Source organism: Podarcis muralis, chromosome 17 (assembly GCF_964188315.1).
Source record: "Podarcis muralis chromosome 17, rPodMur119.hap1.1, whole genome shotgun sequence".
NCBI lineage: Eukaryota > Metazoa > Chordata > Lepidosauria > Squamata > Lacertidae > Podarcis > Podarcis muralis.
In genome coordinates this window covers 8,747,820-8,764,599 of record NC_135671.1, presented here as the reverse complement: position 1 = coordinate 8,764,599, position 16,780 = coordinate 8,747,820, and the positions used below count along the sequence as shown (strand labels likewise).

General features: G+C 47.2%; 1 protein-coding gene across 5 annotated transcripts in view; it reads left to right on the top strand.

The window, feature by feature from the left end:
* Positions 1-13,705, top strand: part of SPMAP2L (sperm microtubule associated protein 2 like) — a 30,609-nt gene extending 16,904 nt beyond the window's left edge. For 4 of the 5 annotated variants that reach the window (XM_028712768.2, XM_028712769.2, XM_028712765.2 and 1 more), the window contains 4 exons: positions 5,425-5,545; positions 10,544-10,675; positions 11,392-11,567; positions 13,520-13,705. In XM_028712768.2, the coding sequence (XP_028568601.2) occupies positions 5,425-5,545; positions 10,544-10,675; positions 11,392-11,567; positions 13,520-13,634 (544 nt within the window). In that variant the 3' untranslated portion in view covers positions 13,635-13,705. The remainder of the gene's footprint in view (positions 1-5,424; positions 5,546-10,543; positions 10,676-11,391; positions 11,568-13,519) is intronic. The other variant, XM_028712770.2, reaches the window with a different exon arrangement.
* Positions 13,706-16,780: the final 3,075 nt, after the last annotated feature.

The following is a 16,780-nucleotide window of genomic DNA, read 5'->3' as shown; positions in this document are numbered from 1 at the left end:
TTTATCTACTTGCACTTTGATGTGCTTTCAAACTGCTAGGTTGGCAGGAGCAGGGACCAAGCAACGGGAGCTCACCCCATCACGGGGATTCGAACTGCCGACCTTCTGATCGGCAAGTCCTAGGCTCTGTGGTTTAACCCACAGCGCCACCCGCGTCCCTTTTGTATCATGTGATACAGAAGCCTAATTATGTTCACTTCACTTGATAAACAATAACATCTGGACCCTATCCATTTTGTTGGCTTGCTTTTTGGCCAGAATCACAGGCTGCCATAATTTTTTGCCATCGTTTCTCTGTACAAACGCTTCAGTCGTTCATCATGTACACAATAGTTCTCCCTCCTCACGTGTTTGGACCTTTTTTCGCTGATCTGCTGCCAGTTGAACGAGACGGTTGTCTGCTCCCCTGTTCCCACCAGCTATAAAACTTGAGGGTGAGGCATGAAAAAGAAAGCAGCTTAGCAGAAGCAGTGGGGAAATTGGAAAGATCAGAGAAGAGGCCTAGGGATGGGAAGAGAACTGCTGCTAAACTCTCTTCGTACACAGAGATCTCGGCCTCTTGGTCTTCCTCTTTGAAGAAAGAAGGCAACGCTTTGGTGAGGGGGTAACCCGTCCCTGGACTGTATGAATTGCAGGGCGCTCACATGACAATGGGTGATAATGGAGAGAGAAATCCCTGCACATAGAAAACAAGCATGTCAGGGCGGCTACATCCCTTCTCTTTAGCATCTGGTTTTCTGTGTGTAAGGAATTTTGTATGGAGGAGCATTCAAGTTGCAAGGGCCCCAAATAACATACCCTCCAATGTTTCTCCAATAAAAATAGGAAGGTCCTAAAGGAGGAGGAGGTTGTGGTGGAAAAGGATCCCTGGGTGGTTAAGTCCAGTCAAAGTCGACTATGGGGTGCGGCGCTCATCTCACTTCAGGCCAAGGGAGCTGGCATTTGTCCGCAAACAGCTTTCTGGGTCATATGGCCAGTATGACTAAACCACTTCTGGTGCAACGGGACACTATGATGGAAGCCAGAGTGCACGGAAATGCCATTTACCTTCCTGCCGCAGTGGTACCTATTTATCTACTTGCACTGGTGTGCTTTCGAACTGCTACATTGGCAGGAGCCGGGACCGAACAACGGGAGCTCACACCGTCATGTGGATTTGAACCACCAACCTTCCGATCGGCAAGCCCAAGAGGCTCAGTGGTTTAGGATACAGTACCATCAGTTGTTGTTGTTATATTTATATTTATACCCCACACATCTGACTGGGCATTTTCTAACATATATAAAAACATAATAAAACATTAAAACTTCCCTATACGGAAGATGACTTCTAAACAAGGTTGTATAGTTACTTATCTCCTTGGCTTGGGAGTCGCATAACTCCATACCCTCCAACACTTCTCCGATGAAAATGGGGCCATCCTAAGGGAAAGCAGGACATTCTGGGATCAAATCAGAAATTGGGATGGCTTCTGTAAATCCTAGACTGTTCCTAGAAAATAGGGGTGCTTGGATGGTCCAAAATAGCAGCATTAAGTGATGAAGATCAGAAGCAGATTTATATATTACTGTATTTTTTGCTCTATAAGACTCACTTTTTCCCTCCTAAAAAGTAAGGGGAAACGTGTGTGCGTCTTATGGAGCGAATGCAGGCTGCACAGCTATCACAGAAGCCAGAACAGCAAGAGGGATTGCTGCTTTCACTGCGCAGGGATCCCTCTTGATGTTCTGGCTTCTGAGATTCAGAATATTTTTTTTCTTGTTTTCCTCCTCCAAAAACGAGGTGCGTCTTGTGGTCTGGTGCGTCTTATAGAGCGAAAAATATGGTATATGTTGTTTGATGTACGGCCTAAGTCATTGCACGATGACAGTACACAGTCGGGGTTTTGAGGAGGAACACCAAATGGATTTTCAATCCTAGAGAGGAACGTAGAACTCAGCATAATGCCTGTGTGCGCACTGTACCTTTTAAAGCACATTGGGAGCGCATGATTCCCCTCAAGGATTCTGGGCCCTGCAGTTTATGCCTCACAGAGTTGCAGTTCCCTGCAAGCCTTGGGGCGGGCAGGATGTGTTTCAAATCTGCTTTTAAGGCATAGTGTGCAAGCAGCCATATTTACAAGGACCAGAAGGCAACACTGCTCTGTCAAGCATTACGCAGTGAATGCTTGCTTGAAGAGTGGGGCAGAAAAAGCCACAGAGGCAGATGAAGCAACGGTAAATCAAAAACATTTTCAGAAACTTTAACATGCGGTTGAGACTTATATGATTTTTCTTGCCTGTGTGTCCTTCCAGTCACCCCATGGCAGGGGTGGGGAACATTTTCCAGCCCAAAAGCCGCCCTCCCTTCTGGGCAGCCTTCCAGGGCCAACGTGCTGAAGGCAAGAGAGGGTGGAGTGCTGAATGCGAGCTTTAGCTCTGCACCTGGGGCGGCTTTCTTCATGCTCGCACAAGGCTCTCTCTATCCTCGTTCAGCCAGACAAGCACAAAGCATGGGCAGAGTTAATGGGCATGTTCCAGTCAGGCAAAAACACCCAAGGAGGGGGCAAGGCTGGGAAAGTGAAAGTGTGTGACTCTGGCCGCATGTGACACCTGAGCATGAAGTTATCCTGCCCTGTGGGGTAGGGGACAATGTTGTGTAGTGGTGCGTTTATATTGTGGTTGGCAGTTGTAGAATCATAGAATTGGAAGGGACCCCTGAGGCCTGGGCAGGTCGGGTCGTCCTCTTATATCCCTGCTGGGATTGACAAGGCATCTGACCCTCACCTGAATCTCATAGCTCTCCTGTAGCTGCCTCTGATTAGTTATCATTTAACTCTTTGTTGTTGTTTAGTCGTTTAGTCGTGTCCGACTCTTTGTGACCCCATGGACCAGAGCACGCCAGGCACTCCTGTCTTCCACTGCCTCCCGCAGTTTGGTCAAACTCATGCTGGTAGCTTCGAGAACACTGTCCAACCATCTCGTCCTCTGTCGTCCCCTTCTCCTTGCGCCCTCAATCTTTCCCAACATCAGGGTCTTTTCCAGGGAGTCTTCTCTTCTCATGAGGTGGCCAAAGTATTGGAGCCTCAGCTTCAGGATCTGTCCTTCCAGTGAGCACTCAGGGCTGATTTCCTTCAGAATGGATAGGTTTGATCTTCTTGCAGTCAATGGGACTCTCAAGAGTCTCCTCCAGCACCATAATTCAAAAGCATCAATTCTTCGGCGATCAGCCTTCTTTATGGTCCAGGGGGAAATAATTAGCATCACACATCATGTGCATGGAAATTAAGAATTCCTTTCCACCTTAAGGAACAGGCATGTGGAATTGTTGCATGTCAATGTCTGTTTACATTCCAGCACAGCTTGCTGGGAACTTCCGTTTGTGTATAGCTTTTGCTGTTCTCTCCGAAACGACATGAGAGAGAGACAACATGTTTCTCTGTTCTGATTTATGTTTAATAAATTTGTTGCTGTAGCATGACTTACGCCTCACGTCTACTTCTGTGTGCGCAGTACACTCTGCTAATTGCGTGCCCAGGCTTTTGAAGTTCGGGTCGCTGATTTACGTCAGAGCACGGGCCGATGGAAGTAGACGTCCGAGCTGGGCTTGCCAGCTGGTTTCCCTGCCCCTCTGCACGTTGACACCCCCTGCAATACAGGAATCTTAACTAAAGCATCCAGGACATCTAACCTCTGAGGAAGGAGAGCCCTCCACCCTCCAAGAGAGACCGTTCCACCATTTAACAGCTATTATAGTTCTTCCTGATGTTTAGTCAGAATCTCCTTTCTTGTAACTTGAAGCCATTGGTTCAGGTCTTAGCTTCCAGAGCAGGAGAAAAGAAGCTTGCTCCATCCTCCATGTGGCAGCCCTTTAGATATTTGAAGATGGCTGTCATATCTCCTCTCAGTCTCCTCTTTACCAGGCTTAACATACCCAGCTCCCTCAGCCGTTCCTCATAAGGCTTTGTTTCCAGACCCTTGATCATCTTGGTTGCCCTCCTCTGCACATGTTCCAGCTTGTCAATGTCCTTCTTTAATTGTGGTGTCTAGTACTGGACACAGTCCTCCAGTGTGGTCTGACCAAGGCAGAATAGAGTAGGACTATTACTCCTCTTGATCGGGGTACAATACTTCTGTTGATGCACCCTAGAATATCATCCGTCTGTTATATCTGTCTGTTATTATTATTGTTATAACGGTCTGTCTCAGGAGATCATTATCAGTGCCTCCGAGAGTGAAATCAAAGCACTGCATTAGCACCTCCCTGGCTTGCAAGCCTGGGCAGTGTGTATGGAGGTCCTGGGCTGCCCAGAAATCAAGACCCACCTCTCAGCTTCACAGATGTGATCCAGAAGAAAGCAGAGCAATACATTTGGCACCAGCTTGGCTGTAGGAGTTGATGGAAAGAGGTGTACAAGGCGTCATCCAACCGTCTTAGGGACTCCACTCTAGATTTGTGAAGGGTTTACTCCTTAGCCTTTTCTTCTCCCGAAGATATCCTGCAAGGTTTAGGATCAGAGTTTTATTTTTCCTAGATGGGCTACCTTCCCAGGTTGACGAGCCCCATCTGCCCCACCCTTCCCTCTACACATGCAGAAACCTTATTCTCTGGTCTCATCTGCTCCATCCACCGGAGCCTGTCTTCGCATGCAGGGGAAGCCCTTAACTCACCCAGGGTGTGAGACCCATCAGTTTCCCTCACCTGGTTTAGCCAGCCAATCAAAGTCGTTCCTGGTGTGTGGCCACTGTCGCTTGGTGACAGCTGACTGCAGGGCAGGTACCAAAGGTGGACAAACCATCTCACATAAAGCAGGGACAGCCAACTCCTAAGAGACTGTGATCTACTCACAGAATAAATAACAGGCAGTGATGTACCCCTTTTGGGGAGATTGTGGAGGGCAGGGCGAGGGGGCGGGGCCAGATTCTATTTTACCACCACTGAGAAAAGGGTACCAGCGATTGACTGCGATCTACCGAAACCTCCCGGGGATCTACCAGTAGATTGCGATCGACCTGTTGGACATCCCTGTCATAAAGGATCACACACTCGAAGTACCAACACCCCAATACACCCCTGATTTTATATTAGGTGTAGCCAGTGCTATTTTTCTAGAAAAATAGGTGCTGGAACTCACCATGAATACCTCCCTTGTTCTCTTATAATGCCAATGGCGCCCACCTGAGAGATGCCGGAACTGAGTTCCAGTGAGTTCTGGCTAGAAAAAGCCCTGGGCGTCGCATATAAAAGAGCATTTTCAATACACGCAACACTATAGACATTATGGTATATAAATATTATGCTTGCCACTCGCATCTATGAGTTGCAGTTCTGTCAGGTAGCTATAGAACTCGCACCTAGCTACACGCTGGTGGGGGGTGGGTTGTGGGGGCAGTGAGGAGTCACCAGGCAGTTGCTAATGGTCCCCTGTTTGTGTTTGCTTGCAGGCCCCGCAGTTCCCCGCAGTGGCCTGTCAGTAGCGCAGCACTTTGCTGGGAAGCTTCCCCAAGGATTTTGAACCTCTCACATCCGCGAAGCCTGCCCTCATCCTTCTCCTTTCCAAAAGAGGTAATCAATGATGATGCTGAACCAGAGAACACCATCAACAATGACAATTTCAACAAGCGTTTCCATACACAGGCTCTGCCTGTCCTGTGAAGTCTTCTGTGCTTTTCTCCGCACTACAAAGGAGGCCCCAGGGTTCTGCCACTGCTTTGGGGAAAGGTTGCTCTCAGCTTGCCCTCCTCACTGCAGCTGAACTGTTTTCAAAGAGCTGAGCCCAGCAAGTGGGCTTGTTGTTTCTGGTTGCTCCCATTCCTCTGAGTTTGTAAGACCAGCTTAATCCAAACATTTAGGAGCGCTGACTTGGGCCCCAGCTTATGGGTGCCCAATGGCGCCCTGACGTAACGTGTCATCGTGATGTAGTGATGTCACGTTACGTCGGTAGCACCGCTGCAGCGCTTCCGAGGCCTCGCGAGACCTCCGACGCAACTTTCAGTTTATACCGGAAGTCGCTTTCAGAGGCCTGGCATGTCCTTGAATGTTGCCAAGGAGGTTGCGTCAGGACTCCGACATGACTTCCGGTCAAATCCGGAAGTTGTGTCAGAGCCCTGCAATGTGGGTGCCCTGGCACCCAGGGGCCCCCTATAGTTGGTGCCTTTGCGAACAGTGAACTATAACCAACCAGCTACAAAAAAAATGCACTTCTGGTTTGGGGCTCCATGCCCTCTGATAAAGTGGCCCAGGATAATGGGAAGCCTCTGTTGTTAGGTAATGTGGAAATATGGAGGCTGATGTTGGCTGAACTTTCAGCCCATGCAAGAGGAATGAAGGAGGAGAAGGAGGCTGAAAATGGTGGCAGCCTTGTGCTGTTGCCTGGGGAATCTAATTTTGCCAGAAGCCTCTTAACACCATCTTGGATGCAGTTTCCTCCAGATGACAAGTTCTAGCTGAGTCTGGAACTTTTAACTTTCATTGTTATGGGGGCTTTCCATCCTTGACCTTTTTATTTTTTTTAAGCAAGCCTCTTTGCCATGTGGACAGGCATTGTGATTTTTTAATGTGGAAAATAATGTTCTTAGAAGTATTGTCTGGAACCACCATTCTAGGGACCCCTCCAGATGTCCCGTTATTTTATTGTACATTCGTGACCATTTTTGCTCATGGCAATCTTGCCTACAATCCTATTAGGGCCTGCAAACCTTTTGTGGCTGTCATACGTCTTCATTTCCTGTCAGTGCATATCCTGTCACTTCTAGCTGAAACCTCTTAACTTTACCCAGTGCTTTTTTTCTTTTAGAAAAAATGTTTAGGGGTACTCCCATTTTCCTACTCATATTGAAATACTGCACCTCAATGAGGCCAAACTTAGATTCACAAAATGTTTAGGGGTATGAGTGCCCCTTGCGTACCCCCAGAAAAAAGCACTGACTTTACCACAAATGTCCTCTGTTTATTTTTGTCCTCCTTCTGTTGTGCTGTAGCATCTGCAGACAGCAATAAAGTGGTTGTGCTGGGGAAGTATCACAGAACAAACTAAAGCAGTATAAGTCCACAACTAGCACACTATTGTGCCAAAAAAAAAAAAAAAGGCGAAGAAAACACTCACAATAGAACACCGGTATGTGGGTGGCGCTGTGGGTTAAACCATAGAGCCTAGGACTTTCCGGTCAGAAGGTCGGCGGTTCGAATCCCTGCGACGGGGTGATCTCCTGTTGCTCGGTCCCTGCTCCTGCCAACCTAGCAATTCGAAAGCACGTCAAAGTGCAAGTAGATAAATAGGTACCGCTCCGGCGGGAAGGTAAACGGCGTTTCTGTGCGCTGTGCGCTGCTCTGGTTTGCCAGAAGCGGCTTAGTCATGCTGGCCACATGACCCGGAAGCTGTACGCCAGCTCCCTTGGCCAATAAAGCGAGAGTCGGTCACGACTGGACCTAATGGTCAGGGGTCCCTTTACCTTTATGCAGAGGTGCCAACTTGAATGAAATATTGCAGGGGCCCAGGTAAGCCCCACCCCCATAATCAGTCACATGACACGATGCACGCACACCATTTGAATGGCAATGCCCATCCACTTTCCGGTGCCCGGCCCTTTCAGATGTTTTATTGCGGGTGCCAAAGCTCCCATGGCCCCTAGGAGTTTGCTCCTATGCCGGTATAGTATGGCCTTATCCAGCAAGCTGATTGCAGAACTGAAATGATTCAGGGCCTTTCTATGTAAGCAGCACGCACCCAAACACCTCATTTCATTCTGCGACTCATCCTTCTTTCCTCTTCCTTTCTTGATGCAACGCACTCCCACTCTGTTCAGCTAAAATGGGTGGCTAGCCTTCCTGTTACGTAAGATTTCTTACGCCAGGGTGACATTACGCAGCCACACATAGACTATTCCTTTTAGTAGAGAGCCAGTGTGGTGTAGTGGTTAAGAGCTGTAGACTTGTAATCTGGGGAACTGGGTTCGATTCCCCGCTCCTCTACATGCAGCTTCTGGGTGACCTTGGGCCAGTCACACTTCTCTGAAGTCTCTCAGCCCCACTCACCTCACAGAGGGTTTGTTGTGGGGAAGGAAGGGGAAGGAGAATGTTAGCCACTTTGAGACTCCTTTGGGTAGTGATAAAGCGGGATATCAAATCCAAACCCTAATGTGTAAAATGGGATAAAAAATACTACAGAGCGGATTGCCAAGGCTCTTCCCTATTTTGCAGACGTGGGCAGAAGCAGCTCTCAGTTATAGCTGTTTCCAACAATAAAGGGCAAGGAAGCTGAAGAGAATGTGGAAGAAGCCATTTTCTCAATATGTGTGTACGTAAAAGGGACAGTTTCTGAGGCACAAACCTGTTCCCAGGCAGCTATTGCCTCTTCCACGACAGGGAGCAAGCCATCTGCCATTGACACTTCCTCTGCACCCCCCCCCCCGCCCCATTGCTGGGCAAGGTAGGCCCCTGAGATACAAGCCAACTGACAAAATGGCTTCTCTCCCTTTCCTCGCACGTCATGAGGCTGAATATGCCAGCCCTTATTTCAGATGGGTGGACAGACGTCCCTTCTCTCTCTTGCCCCATGCGGGGAAGAAACAGGCTAAGAAGGCAGATTGGTTGGCCCAGCCTCCATGTGGCTTTAACAGGCCCCCCAAATAAAAATAAAAGGCTAGTCATTAAGCAATCAAAAGACTCCCCTGAATGCAAATTACATGTGCAAAGAGGAAGAGGAATATCTGGATTGGGTCATAGTGGGGCTAAAAGGGTAAAAGCCCTGATCCAAATTGGGCTCCCCACATGGACAATATGTGATTATTTTTTTTAAAAACCTGCACTTTAAAGGCACAGCTGCATAACAACAATGGAGCATCGTCCTGAGTTGTCAAGGGTACTCCCCACTAAAGGAAGGTACCCAGAAGATAGTTAACATTTTATTGTCAAAGATAACTCTGGAAACCTACACACCCAAGCTAGCGTCTAGGCAGCTATTCCCAGGTCCGCACTTTATAGAGCAGTTGCAGCAACAGGGCAGCACTCGCCCTTTACCAGTTTATGTATCTTCCCCTGATGGGCTGTGAGCACGCAGCTGGAGACTGTGCCTGCATGGCAACTTCCTCTGCTCTTCCCTTTTCAGTCCCCTCCTGGTTCTGGGAGACAGTTGTGCAGGAGATGGTGGGGAAGCACCTGGCCCTTCACTTGCCTGACCTACCTTTTCCTCTGACCCATCCTGTGCTCCACCCTCCAGCTCTGAAGCTTCCCATGCCTCTTGACTCTTGCCTCCTGGCTGGTACAGTTCCCCGCAGAACTGACCCCCTCTCCCAAATCAGACTCCAGCTCCACTTCTCCCGGTGCACATTTGACCGTGTTCTGCAAGTCCCTGACCTGAGAGGTTGTTTGTGCATTACAGTGTATGAAATAATGTGTTTGAGGTTGTTACAGAAAAATCTAGGTGCGAGGCTGCTCAGTCACCCAGCTGGTCGGGCAGAGCCCACGGGTCCCTGCGGAATAAAGGAAGGATTCCAGCCAACCGGAGCAAATAGCTGTAGACCAAAGTTTATTGCGCAATAGGTTCAAAGAGCAAATTTGAACCCCGAGGATGGGGCAACAAAGACTTTTAAAACTTTCCCACCATATCCCAGAATACAGTTCGTACAGCATCATTGCTACATCATTGCTACATCACTGACATGTCACAAAAGGGGAAGGGTTAACCTTGGCAAACATGTCCAGACAAGTCCTTGGTACAAGATTAGCATAAGCAGACATGGCACGGCAAGACACAGGTATAAGATTAGCATAGATAAATATGTCTTAAGTACCCATCACCCAAAAGTACAATAGAAGTTCCTTTGCATGTCTGGAGCCTGAGGCAAGTCAGGTGATGCGATTTGCCCCCCACCCCCCCCAGCTAACAATGAGCCCTGCAATTGTCACCTCTGGGAACTTCCTGGAGTCCTTTTTCAAGGGGAAAATAGCTTTGGAATGGAGGAAACTGGGAAAGGAGATGATTTTATGTTATTTTTTAAAGCTAGGTAACTTACCTGAGGGGACGCGGGTGGCTCTGTGGGTAAAAGCCTCAGCGCCTAGGGCTTGCCGATCGAAAGGTCGGCGGTTCGAATCCCCGCGGCGGGGTGTGCTCCCGTTGTTCGGTCCCAGCGCCTGCCAACCTAGCAGTTCGAAAGCACCCCCGGGTGCAAGTAGATAAATAGGGACCGCTTTCTAGCGGGAAGGTAAACGGCGTTTCCATGTGCGGCTCTGGTTCGCCAGAGCAGCTTTGTCACGCTGGCCACGTGACCCGGAAGTGTCTTCGGACAGCGCTGGCCCCCGGCTTCTTAAGTGAGATGGGCGCACAACCCCAGAGTCTGTCAAGACTGGCCCGTACGGGCAGGGGTACCTTTACCTTTAACTTACCTGAGCTGTCAAGTTGAAAGGATACATTTAGGCATAATATTTGTAATATTTAATTTAATTTAAAGATGTGCCCCCCCCCCGGTAATTTCCGTAACAGAGGTGTTTTGTCTTTGCTCTTGTTTGTAACGTCTGTCCTAAAATTAAAAGACTCCTGTTTTCTGCTTTGTTTGCTCTGTGTAGCCTGAAACGCATGTTAGTAGGTCTGCAATGCATGCTTCGGCATCCGCAAGAATCATAAGCATTTCCCAACCGGTACAGAAGAGAGATACCTTGTGCTATGACAGCAGATACAAGGAGGCTCCAATCCGACACGTAATTCTGTTACTTTGGTTCTTTGGGATTTGAACTTCAGCCCCTGCCTTGTTTTTCAGGATTGCTTTTGGGAGATGGGGAGAGCGGGGCGGGGAGGAGTAAAGACACCCTAAATCTTTGATGAAGCACCTGTATATTCTCCTAGTTTTGTTAGGAATATACAGTGGTACTTTGGTTCTCAGTCTGTTCCAGAAGTCCGTTCCAAAAACAAAGCGTTCCAAAACCAAGGCGTATTTTCGCATAGAAAGTAATGCAGAACGGATTAATCCGTTCCAGACGTTTAAAAACAACCCCTAGAACAACAATTAAACATGAATTTTACTGTCCAACGAGACCATTGATCCATAACATGAAAGCAATAAACAATGTACTGCAGTCACACAATCAATCAATCAATCGGTAGCTGAACTGGGTTCCACACAGTCACAAAAGCAAAACAAAAAGAGCTGCAAAACAAAAACGCAAAACAAACAGACAGACCTCAACGTAACACTCAAAACGGAAGTGTGGCACTCAAAACGGAAGTGTAACTCGCAAAACGGAGCACGTTCAGCTTCCAAAAAAAGTTCGCAAACCAGAACGCTTACTTCCGGGTTTGCAGTGTTTGGGTTCCAAGTTGTTTGAGTACCAAGGTGATTGAAGACCAAGGTACCACTGTACTGAATATAATCAGTTGTGTGCTGTTCAGCAACAAACGCTCCTGCTTTGTTCCACAGGTGACCCGGGCTGCCTTGAATGCGGTGGCAAGTCCAAGGTTAATAGAGCTTGCGAGAGCGAAAGCGCTGGCTCCGGGGAGTGCCCCTGACCGTCCCCCTGAGTGGCCTGTCTCAGCAGCGGCAAAACATGCTGTGGCTTCGCCTAGACTTGGTGAACTTGCCCAGCCTGTCGCAAGGTGGGACTTCCTGGGATGACTCGATGAATATGTTTCGCTTGCACTCAGAGTCTGGTTGATTCTCAGATTTGAGGCGGGGGGTGGGTCAGGAAAGAAGGGATCTGTTACCATCTTCCTTTGAGGTGCATAGCTTCACCCAGAAACTCCAGCGGGTGCAGAATGCCGCAGCAAGACTCCTTACGGGGTCCCCACCTTGGGATCACATTCACCCAGTGCATTTCCAGCTGCACTGGCTCCCGGTGGAGTACAGGATCAGGTTTAAGTTGCTGGTTTTAACCTTTAAAGCCCTATACGGCCTAGGACCCTCGTACCTACGGGACCACCTCTTCTGGTATGCCCCACGGAGGACCTTACAGCCTGCAAATAACAGCACCCTGAAGATCCCAGGCCCTAGGGAAATTAGACTGTCCTCGACCAGAGCCAGGGCCTTTTTGGCCGTGGCTCCGGCCTGGTGGAACGCTCTCCCACAAGAGACCAGGGTCCTGCGGGATTTGACATCTTTCTGCAGGGCCTGCCAGACGGAGCTGTTCCGCCAGGGCTTTGGGCAGGATGCAGTTTGACTTTCCTTTGTATAAAAATAAGCCTGAAGGAGGCCCCCATCCTGCTCACAGGTCCTTGTATGATCAGTGGAAACAGTTGATCCTGACAAATATTAACCACTCTCAGTTCTAACCTGATAATTGCCACCTGCCCAGATTTTAACTTGCCTGAATTACCGTATTTTTCACTCCATAAGGCGCACCTGACCATAAGGTGCACCTAGTTTTTAGAGGGGGGATGCAAGGAAAAAAAAAAAATTTTTTTTATAAAGATTTTTATTACATTTTCAATTACAAAGTCAGAAACATAAAAGACATATAAGAAAAGAAGAGAAACAAAAAAAGAAAAGATAAAAAATCCAACTTTCAAAAACATTTTTACATTACCAACTGGACTTCCCCACATCCCCCTCACCCTGCATTCTTTACAATAAACATACCAGCAAATTATTCCCTTGTTTCATATCATACTTGTATCTTTCAAATATTATATTTTGAAATTTAAAATACCTTTTATCAATAACTTATACCCTGAAGTAGATACAATTTAGTTTTAAATTTCAACCTTTTTTTACTTATAACTTAATTTCCTGATCACTGAATCTAGTTGCTAAAGCTAAAATTTCCAAATCATGCAAATTCTTAACATTCATACAACTTATAATGTTTTTGTAAATAGTCCTTAAATTTTTTCCAGTCCTCTTCCATTATTTCTTCTCCCAAATCTCGGATTCTGCCAGTCATTTCAGCCAGTTCCATATAGTCCATCAATTGCGTCTGCAAAAATATTTAAAGGGAGCGCTGAGCAGAGCCTGTATGCATCCCAGGCTCTGCTCAGGACTCCCTTTCACGAGTCGCGTGGAGTGTGTGTGTGGCTCCCCAAGTCTGTGGCTCGGGGAAAAGCCCCCAAGAGTCACACACACACTCCGCACGGATCTTTAAAGGAAGCGCGGCTCTTGGGGGCTTTTGCGGAAGGTGGGGGAAGGCACAGAGCCATGCTCTGTCCCTACCCCCACCTCCCACAAAAGCCAGGGATAGCCGCTAAGGCAGAAGCTAAAACAGCTAGAGGGAGCCCTGCTCCTGCCAACCTAGCAGTTTGAAAGCACGTCAAAGTGCAAGTAGATAAATAGGTACCACTCTGGCGGTAAGGTAAACGGCGTTTCCGTGCGCTGCTCTGGTTCGCCAGAAGCGGCTTAGTCACATGACCCGGAAGCTGTACGCCGGCTCCCTCGGCCAATAAAGCGAGATGAGCGTCGCAACCCCAGAGTCTGGACCTAATGGTCAGGGGTCCCTTTACCTTTACCTATCCCCGCCCAGCAGGTATAACTTCAGGGTGGGATTGTTCTGTTATTACTTCAGATCCATTTTTATCGCAGATCACTGTTTAGACTGACGACTACCTTCCCCCCGCAGGGCCGCGACCCAAATTGTCCAGTTTAACCCAGAAGCCTTTGTTGTGAAGGATACTGCTAAAAAGGCCTACTGCTCAGAAAGGGTCAAGGAGCTAGCGAAGCCAACCCAGCGCTGAGCTAATTCATCAAATGTACCTACCTCTCTCTACCTCCCAGGACCTAATTTTAAATAAATTAGGAGAATAACTGTGATTGCCTTCCTCTCTTTCTTTCCGCCACTATCTTGGGTCCACCGGCCTACACTCCAACATTTCTCCGATGAAAAAAAAGAGACGTCCCCTCCAGCATTTCTCCGATGAAAAAAAAGAGACGTCCCCTCCAGCATTTCTCCGATGAAAATAGCAACGTCCTATTTCCAAACCTTCCAACATTTCTCCAGTGAAAAGAGGGATGTCCTAAGGGAAAGCAGTACATTTCAGGAGCAAATCAGAAACTGAGACCACTTCTGTAAATCTGGGACTGTCCCTGGAAAATAGGGACACTTGAAGGGTCTGAAATGGTGCTGAACTATTAACAGCACACAATAATTCTGTTGAATGTGTGTTTTCTTCCACTATTTATTCAGTCTGTGCACACACTGCATTTTAAAGCACATTCTGCATGCTGTACATGCTGATCTTTACGCATCATCCTTATCCCAAACAAATCCCACCCTTTTCAACTAAATGTGTTTTTTCTTGCTCTCAGTTTAGTGCAAAAGTGTAATGCTGTATACATTTGCATTGCTCCTTTGTGAGAATGACAAGGACTGCATCCAGAGAGGATCTGTTTTGTGGGTGGAAAAGTTTTTAATGTTAGATGTTTTATCAGTATATTATTATTATTATTATTATTATTATTATTATTATTCTGTTGGAAGCCACCCAGAGTGACTGGAAAAACCCAGCCAGGTGGGCAGGGTATAATAATAAAAAATATTATTATTATTACTACTACCACCCAGGGGCGTAGCTAGCTGCTCCAGCACCCAGAGCGGTGGGGATGGGGCGATCCACCCACAGGGGTGATGCGATTTGCGCATGGGGGTGCTGCGGCGAGCTGCCCACAGAGTCCGCCTAGCGGACGCAAGCCCCACGCTGCCATTTCGGGCAGCACGTGGCCCCGAGGCACGTGTCACTTGCAGGAGAGGCGCATGGCTCGGGCATGCTGCAGGCCAGGCCCCGCGGTGTGTCATTTTGTCACCCACTCATGGATGACACCCGCGGCGGACCGCACCCCCTGCACCCCCCCTTCCTACACCCCTGCTACCACTACTTCCACCAGTTTGGGACATCACGGCAATGTTCCTGTCGGATGTTACCAAAAGTGATTCTTCCCTAAGTCCTTTACTATGCTTGATGTTGCGGCCAGCATACATTTTGCTTCCAGCAAGCTGAGTTTGTGGTCATTCCTTTTGCCTTTTGGTGTTCCCATGCATTGAGGAAGGAAGTTTCCACAAGTGCTGCAGTGCTCCCACTGGCTGCAGTGGCCAGGGTGTTTTGGGGCAGACCTGGAGACCTGCAAGGACAACTACACAACAGCCACAGGAGTTCCTGGGAGCAAGTGCTGCACAAGATGGCCGTTGATCGACCTCAGCAAACAGCAACAGAGTACTGCAACAACTCCATTTGTAGTGAAAGCATGGTGGTTGCTCATCATTTCTGACGTCCTCGAATCAATCCAGTGAGACAACACCATGGGATATTTTTGCTCCCATGAGTGTAACTCAAGGATAATGGAGAAAGTACTGTCCCATCTCTCCCCGCCCCCCAGTTATTCTGGATTTCCTAATTTCCATACTGTTTGCTTCCTTTTAGTGAAATGCGTATACAAATGCCCATTTGTGAAATAGTGATGTTAATATTCCATTTTACAACATCTTTCCTGTTACACATATTAGCATGCAATTAATTGGCATGGTTTGCTTTCACCGTCCTGTGGCTTCACTTTTGTTTTCCATAGTTAATGGATGTGGCAATACTGGCTTCCAGAACTTAAAAAACCCAGCATATTTGCAACCCAAAATATTCATTTTGAAACACAGGTTCTATTTCTGATTCCAACGACTAATTTTAATGAAACTCTTTCCTGAATTCCAGTCCCAAGCCCTAGTTACATACAAGCACATTGATTTAATAAGAACCCTGCTGGGTCAGGACAAAGATCCTGTTAGCATGCTGTTCTCATGGTGGCCAACCAGACACCCATGGAAAACGTGTAAGAAAGACCTGAGTGCCACAGCCCTGTTCCCACTTGTGATTCCCAGCAAATGGTAGAGCCATACTGCCTCAGACAGCGAAATTTCAATGGCATGTATCCAACTCACTCATGGGAATAATTTTTTAAGCATACCATTACTTCACTTCAGCTGGCTCTGAGGGGGGTCAAGTCACCACCAAACATTTCAAAACGCTCTTCTTCAGATTTCTATCAAAATTGGTTTAAACATCAGTAAGTGCTTAATCCCGTCCCCTTCTCCAACTAGAGATATAAATGTGGACTTTGTAGTGGTTGAATGGACTCGGTTCTGGCTATGCATAATATTATAGAACTCTGAAACTGAGGTGAACAGGTGAGCTATTCTGATCTGTGTAGACCAGAGGTTTCCAAACTTATTTGGCCTAGCATTCTCTTTTCCGGAAAAAAAATATATTACTCAGCACTCCCTTGGAAACCTACCTCCTTTAAGGGAACAAACAGAAAGATGCAGTGACAAATTTGCATTCTTTTATGTATCTATATTTCTACCTATATTTCTCTGTAAGACAGAGTTGTTCCGCCTGGCCTTTGGCTGGGAATCAACTTGATTCCCTTCCCCTCTTTCTTTTTTCCTTTCTCCTCCTGTGATGGAACTTCTATTTGGGGACTTCCCTGGTTTTTTTCTGGCCAATGTAGGACCAGTCTGGATAGTTAGCCTTGGTGAAGACTTGACGTTTTCATCCCCCAAAAAACGTTTTTGATTTGAGTTTCCATTGAAATGAGGCTGCATTTTAATGTTTTAATGTTGTATTATAATCTTGTTTTTTAAGTTGTATTTCAATCAATTTGTTTTTGTATCAGTTGTTAGCTGCCCTGAGCCCACTCTTGGCTGGGGAGGGCGGGGTATAAATAAAATTATTATTATTATTATTATTATTATTATTATTATTATTATTATTATTATTACAGTATTATTATTATTACCTACCCCCTACAACATTTTGTGTGTTGATTTGGAAAATCACAGCGACTTTTACTCTACGTGGGTGGCCCTGTGAGTTAAACCACAGAAGAGCCTAGGACT